Source organism: Aegilops tauschii, chromosome 3 (genome assembly GCF_002575655.3).
Source record: "Aegilops tauschii subsp. strangulata cultivar AL8/78 chromosome 3, Aet v6.0, whole genome shotgun sequence".
In the NCBI taxonomy this organism is placed as follows: domain Eukaryota; kingdom Viridiplantae; phylum Streptophyta; class Magnoliopsida; order Poales; family Poaceae; genus Aegilops; species Aegilops tauschii.
In genome coordinates this window covers 158,985,886-158,993,349 of record NC_053037.3, presented here as the reverse complement: position 1 = coordinate 158,993,349, position 7,464 = coordinate 158,985,886, and the positions used below count along the sequence as shown (strand labels likewise).

The 7,464-nt window shown below is 49.1% G+C and overlaps 1 protein-coding gene across 1 annotated transcript; it reads right to left on the bottom strand.

Moving 5' to 3' along the window:
- Positions 1 to 5,350: 5,350 nt before the first annotated feature.
- LOC141042795 (protein FAR1-RELATED SEQUENCE 5-like) lies at positions 5,351 to 6,067 on the bottom strand. The gene has a single exon (XM_073511690.1). It carries the CDS (start codon positions 6,065 to 6,067, stop codon positions 5,351 to 5,353), a length of 717 nt encoding a protein of 238 aa, XP_073367791.1.
- Between the last annotated feature and the right edge of the window lie 1,397 nt (positions 6,068 to 7,464).

Sequence of the window (7,464 nt, the reverse complement as noted above, 5' to 3'; positions counted from 1 at the left end):
GAGATGTAAACATTCCAACTTGAATGAAAGCCGGTGAGGCAACTTACCGAAGATGGCAGCTACCATTTGGGACACTTGGCGCTTTAGACCGGAGAGCTCAGCGGTCTTCTCAGTGAGGGCCTTCTCCGCCTGTTCTGCCCGGGTCACCAGTGCAGCTTTCTCCTCAGCCCAGGCCTTCCGCCCAGCGTCGAATTCAGTCTTCAATTTCTCCTGAGCAGCGATGCTGGAGACAAACTTGGCATTTGCCTTCCGGGTCTCCATCTCTTGTGCCTTCAGCCGACTCTTGAGATCCGCCAGGTCCGACTCTAATTTCTTGCCAACAGCCTGCATATATTTCCGGGTTATTAACAGTCATTCTATAAAGTCCCAAGCGCTTTCCAAGCAAAGACACTTGGCACTTGGGGGCTAATGCATATTGAACGTATCTATCTATGTACGGCCGGCTCAGTTCAGTAAGCCGGAATCTAAAGTCTACAACATATTCAAGTATAAGTCCTAGACTTGGGGGCTAGAATGGCAAGGATCACTATGCGGAAAGTAAGAGAACAGCAGAAGGTTACCTCAGATTTTTGTTGGATCTGGTTGACCATGGCGATCTCGGCGTCCCGGCTCTTGTGAACCTGGCTGATGTAGCCTGAGACGAGTTCTCCAGTACTTAAGTCGGTGTAGCTGGAGAGATCCAGATTCACCCGGTGGGGTTGCAGCAACTCCCCCCTCGCGGAGCATTTGGCCAGCGCGGTCGGCCTCCCCGGCTCAACAAACTCCGTCCGGGTAATTACCACGTCCGGGTCGTTAGCTGGTGGGGCTGAGCCGGAGGCCTCCGGGTTAGCTAATGCTTCGGTCGTTGTCTTGGTGGTCGGGGCAGGGGCTTCAGGCGCCGTATCCATGGGAATGGTGGCTTCAGGGGCGGAGGCGACTGGCGGCTCTTGAGCCGTCGTCTCCGGCTCAGGCAAGTCGGGCACTCCGGCTGACCTGGTCTTCTTTGCTCTTTTGGTGAGCTTTGCCTGGGCACTAAAAAGGCTTAGGCATACAAAGGGTAAGTACAGACAGATAATGTAAGGAGATTGTTATTACCCGGGGGCAGTCTTGAAGGCCGGCAGACTTGACTGCATGGAGTCACCCGAGGAGGGGGAGGTCTCCTGGTAATTGGAGTCAGAAGAGTTGAGTGGCTGACGGATGACACCCGCCAACGGATGAAAAGGGTACAGGTGAGAAAAAACCTCAGTGCGGCGTTTCCTCGTTGCGTCGGGTAACCCAGTGGAGAGGTCGGTGTCCTTGCGGGCCCGGGTGTGACGCCGGCTCTCGTGAACCTGCTGCTTCAAAAGAAATTGAGGGTCTCGGTGAGCTAATGGATGGGAAAAGCTTACTTTCCGGGTTACCCTTCGGACTTTCAGCTGTGGTAAAGGCTCCGAGCCGGAGGAAAGTGATGTTACCTCTTCGACCACCGGGTTACTGGCGCCGGTGTCATCCTGTCAATAAGCAAGTGTTGATAAGGCGGACAACATCAGACAACATATACTACAAGAATTTAAAAGATTTAAGGGTTACCTCTGACTCGGAGCTATCGCTTAATTGCAGCAGCTCCGAAGCAGTGGGTCTGTTTCCCTTTTTGCGAGGGGCGGCTCTCTTGGCGGCTTTCTTCGCCTTCCTGGCCTTCTTGGCCGCCTCGTGGTCATACTTGACCCGCCAGAATTTATCATCAGCCTGAGAAATACAGTAATGAGTTCTTAGTAAGATGACAGGTAAAACAAAATGGAAAGGTTAAAGTCAGCGGCTTACCGCTGGGGCTGGATTGGTCTTGCAGAACGGGGCTAGCCCGGTTCTTCCACAGTCTGCCAGGCTCTCGTTTAAAAGAGCCTTGGTCTCTTCTTCAGCAACGTCTTCTGGAAGATCATTGCGACTGTGCCTCTGCGGGTCATCCTTTTACCCGGTGTACTCACACATTAAGCCGGGGCGGCGGCTCAATGGGATCACCCGCCATGAGATCCAGACCCGGACCAGGTCAATTCCGTTCAGACCATTGCCTAGCAGGGCTTTGATCTTGTTGATCGTTGGAAGCAGAGGCTGGCGTTCTGCGGCAGTCAGCTTGTCGGATAATGGATGAGTTGGCTCCAGGCGCGTTGGGCGAAAGCCGGGCAGCGGGCTCTCATCAGCCGGGGACGTGTCTTGGCAGTAGAACCAAGTCATGTTCCAGTCCTTGGGGTGACTTGGCGGTTCTGCGTAAGGGAACAGACAATCCCTGCGCCGTTGGATGGAGATGCCGCCTAACTCTAGACTTGGACCGTTTGCGCACTCGGTTTGGCGGTTCAAATAGAACAGCTCTCTGAAGAGCAGCAGACTCGGCTCTTCTCCAAGATATACTTCACAAAAAACTTGGAAGTTGCAGATGTTGGATATGGAATTGGGTCCTATATCCTGAGGCCGAAGATCAAAGGAGTTGAGCACGTCCCGGAAGAATTTTGAGCCGGGCGGTGCGATGCCCCGGCTCATATGGTCGGCAAAGATCACTACCTCCCCGTCTCTCGGCTGTGGCCTTTCTTCGGACGGGTCAGGGGCACGGTAGGACATCACTTCCTTCTTAGGCAGATATCCGGACTTAACGAAGTTGGCCAGGGTCTCTTCGGTGACGCTGGATTTCATCCAGTTGCAAGTGATGGGAGCCTTGGGAGGCATGGTGACGGTTGGTGGTCTACGAGGAAGAGAAAAGTGTCCGGGTTAATTATAAGCCGGAGTTTATCATTCAAGTTACAATGACGGCTTATGAAGGGGACTAATGGTATGTATTGATACGGTGGGTTATCTAAAGCCGTCGGGGCTTTCAGGATAAGTTGGTCGTCTACGGCTTATTGCGGTTAAGTCGGAAGATACTACAGAGCATGATTCTCTTTAAACCGGAAAGTTCTACGGCGCGTGTTTTCTCTAAGTCAGAAATATAAGCCGCCAAGATTCAAGGACTGCAGTTTTTACTAAGTGTGGTAAACAGATTTCACATATTACAGTAACTTTTTTGGATCAAAGTAGTCGGAGCAGAGAAAGTTTTCTAGACCTAAAAAACAGAGGCAGGAGAAGTTTTTGAGGTTGAACACAGTTCTTATGCAGTAAAAAGAGGGTTTCTTACAGATGAAATGGGTCTCAAACCTCTACCGCAGTGGTTCTACGCGAGGTTAAGGATCAACCAACTACGGTGGCAACAAGAACTACCGAGTTTGTGGGCAATGGTGACGAACACGAAGAACTGAAGGAACCCTACCGCAGATTTATTCTAGCAAGGCAGAGAAGACTCACCGGAGTTGAGGAAGAGAGGAGGTCGCCGGCGTTATCTGGTCCGGGTCAGGGTGATGCAGCAGCCGGGTCGATGAAGATCAGGGGCGCGACGGCGACGGCGGCGGCAGAAGCTCGGGCAGAGGAACGACAACGCAAGGAAGAAGAAGGAGAGTGTGAGAAGAGAGTGCCGGGCCGGCCTATTTATAAGGTGAGTCATAAGTAGGCGCGGGGTTCAAGGAGGCCACGGCGTGGTTATCTCCCCCTCACGGCGCCTCGATTCTCCGAAGGACAGTAAAAGCAAAGATCCGTTGCGGATCTGGCGGAGTAAAAAACGGACTTAATGGAGGATGACGTCACGGCGGATTACCCGGAGTCCAGAGGATGACGTCACTCCGGGTTATGACCTTTACATGAATAGAAGCCGGGGATTTTTTTTTTCTGTCTGCAGAGCTGAAGATTGACCCGAGCCGGCTCACGTTAATCTGGAGCCTAATGTTGAGGATATAGACCTTGGAGTCACCCGCCAGGATGGCCGGGTTACTCTAAGGGTCATTACCAGAAGCCCGGAGCTAAGTTTCAAGATAATGGGCCAGAGATGGGCTGAGACCCGGATATGGCTTAAAGCCCGTAGTTACAATCATTGTTATAGTAGACTTGTAGTGTAAGGCAAGTATTGATTAGAGTCCGAGCCGGACGCTCTTATGAGCCGGCCGGGACTCTAAGGGCTGCTGGGCGTCAGCCTCCCTATATAAAGGGAGGACCCGGCAGCGGTTCAAGGGCGACAACAATCTCTCCGAGAGCCGGGATAGCTGTTTAGCTCCCTGGCGATCGTAACCCTAATCAATAACACCTCGAACTGGACGTAGGCTTTTACCTTCATCGTAAGGGGCCGAACCAGTATAAACCCTTGTGTTCCTTGTCCCGCATAACCCCTTCAAGCTTCCTAGTTGCGATGGCTCCACGACTAAGTCCTAGCCCAAGGACATCTGCCGTGACAATTCCACGACAGCTTCCATGGTTGACTCTGGTCTCTCGTCATGCACGGCCAAAACTGCGTTTGATGTTTGCGGCGCCAATGCGTCGTCAGCGTCCCAAGTCCATCGCCGCCTTATGAAATGGCGGGGCATTCGTGTCACCGCGTTCAAGTCCATTACTTTTAGAATGGGACAGCACACAATCTCGTCCCGTTCGAATTTGCAGCATTGGCAATAGTATTCGCCTTCGCTTATCGATGCCTTCACAAAGTAGTTCCTTCCCTTGTCTGGGTCTTTAGGTTCTGAATCCGACATGCCCATGATAGAACACACCTTGAACGTATGTTCGTCCACCTAGAAAGCCGTGTACATGTTGTCACGCTTTATTTCTTCCTAGAATCTGCAAGTTTTGTGTGGTTTTTGTTAAACTCTTGTGTGAAGTTTTTTGTAGCAACTTTTGTTTGTTGTGGCCAATGGAATTACAATTCGTTCAAACATGGCAACTACAGTTCATTAAACATGGCAACTGCAGTTGAGTAAACATGGCAACTGCAGTTCATTAAACATGGCAACTGCATTTCATTTAAACATGGCAACTACATAACAACTTCAATTTGGCATTTGCATTCCATACCATCATGGCCATTGGAATTTACATTTCATTAAATATGGCAACTGCAGTTCATTAAACATGGCAACTGCAGTTCATCAAACATGGCAATTGCAGTTGCGCAAACATGGTAACTGCAGTTGAGTGAACGTGGCAAACTGCAGTTCATTAAGCATGGCAAAATGTAGTTCATTAAGCACGACAACTACATATCATGTTTACTCTGTACCTAATGGCTACTTTTCAACACAATCATCATTTTCAAATAAGCATTTCAACTGCATTGCATTCTACATGGCACCTGGTACCTTCATGATTTGTGCAAATAAGATTGTAACACAACTGACTACTTGTTAAAAATCGTGTTGGTGTATATCTTGCTCATCTGCCTCTCCATTGGTAAATACGTTAGCAATTTTGGCTGCTTGAGCATGGTGTTTGCTTCTTGCTGTAGCTCGGATCCCAGTATTTTTTGTTGCAAAGCGGTGTACTGCTTGGCAAACTATAGTAATGAGTTGCCAGGGCTCACGTACCGCTTCAAAACAGCATTGAACCCCTCACTGCGCTGTGTAGTCTGCAGAAACAAGAAGAAGCACTGCATGAAGTAGGCCGGCACCCAGTACATTCGCTTCTCCCACAAGCTAGCAAGCGTCTCGTGGTCTTGGACTTGATATGTTTCAATCATAGCCATCCAGCTCCTTTCAAACTCCTCCACCATCAAGCTGTGGTCCACGCACAGCTCGAATGCCTTGTGCAGGTCTGGACGGTCAGCAAAGAACGGTCCTAGTGTCTCCTCCGCCTTCTTTATAATGTGCCACCTGCAGTGCATGTGCACTGCCAACGGAAAGACCTCCTCTATGCCTGCACGCATGCTAAAATCCTGGTCTGTTATTATGTTCATCGGAGCAAGTCCACCCATGCACTCCAAGAAGGTCTTGAACAGCCAAACGTACCCATCCGTGTCTTTGTTCCGAACGAGCCCGCATCCGAACTGCAACGACTGATTGTGGTTATTTATTCCTATGAATGGAGCGCATGGCATCTTGTACATATTAGTGAGATATGTCGCGTCGAATGAAATGCAATCTCGGAAATGTTTGTAGGCTCTTCTTGCAGCACCATCCACCCAATACATGTTCCTGACATGGTCCTCATCGTCCAATCTTATCCTATAGAAGAAATCTGGATCTTCCTTCGCTTTCTCATCGAAGTAGGCCATTGTGGCCTCTATGTCAGCCAACTTGCTCTCTCTACGGTACTTTTCTTTTAGGTTTGTGACGTCAGCTGGTATATAGGGCATGCTACTCTCCCTTTTTTGCTGTGGATGAGTGATAGTATCTGGACCATTCTTGATGGACCGACGTTACAATCATGGAAGCTTTATGAATTTCTTCTCGAGGGGGGTGAATCCTCTGTGGGCGGTCAGAAATTTTACCAGGTCAAACTTCTTTATGAGTTCGTGGTTGTGCTCGTCAAAATATTCAGTGACCACCCACTGTGCTCCATCTACGTTTAGCTTACACCGGACAGGGCATTCCGTCTTGACAATGCTACCTCTCTTTCGTTCCGGAACGACAGGCGCAACACCTTTCCCCTTCTTGTTCCTTCGTGCCTTGTGGCACCTCATCTCACCTCGGCTGTACTCGTTAGTTTTCTTAAATTTCCTATGGTATTCGGTGTTGACCAAAAATCCATGGAACTTTGCATATGTCTGGTAGAATTCCTTTGCCTCTGCGAACGATTCAAATCTCTGCCCAATGTAAGGTGGCTGAGGTACCATGATCTCTGATTGCCCATCATCTTCATCCCCTTGTGCTTCGTCATCAGTTTCATCATTCACTTCAGTATCGGCGGCAGTTTCATCTACTTGAGTGTTGCTAGTGCTTGTGTTCAAAGGTGTGCTTGTCGGCATTGCTGGAATGATTGCCATTTCCGACTCTGACTCAGCATTGTTTGCAGCATGATTGTTGGCTGGCTGGTGGAACGCGTCTTCCGTGCGCTCAGAGCTCCCCGTAGTAGATGTCCTCGCGCCGCTGTTGATTGTATTTGAAGGCCCTGTAATAAAAAAATAGGTACGAGAGTAAGATTTTGCTTGAATGACATGTTTATCGTAACGGAGTACATAAACTGCAAGTGATTTGGCATGACATCATTCAAATAGCAAGCCGTGAGTCTGCATGTGGACATGCATGGCAACTGTAGTTCTCCAGTCATGGCAGCTATAGTCCAACAAACATGGCAACTACTGTTGCCAATGCATGGCAACCAGCTTCTTTCAGTACCAAAACTTGGATTCTATATCAATGGCAGCTGCAGTCCTACATACATGGCAAATACTGTTGCCAATACATGGCAACCAGTATATTCTAGCATCAAAACGTTGTATTCTAGGCTTGAGCTCACTAGGCAAATGCGATCAATCATTAGTGCTGCACACATGCTTTTAGCAATTGGCAAATCCCGAAGACAATATATGAGTCATTGCACACGACCACTTGTTAGCGTTTTCTGTTTGATTTTTTCCACCATCCCTGCTACAAATCTTCTTTTCCTCACATGCTATTCCCACAAAAACAAATGTAGTGCTGTTTTTGTGGTTCAAATTTCCTTACCTTG

What these genes read in the sequence shown, in the direction of transcription:
- LOC141042795 (XM_073511690.1), bottom strand. Translation starts at nt 6,067, where the DNA reads ATGGCCTACTTCGATGAGAAAGCGAAGGAAGATCCAGATTTCTTCTAT.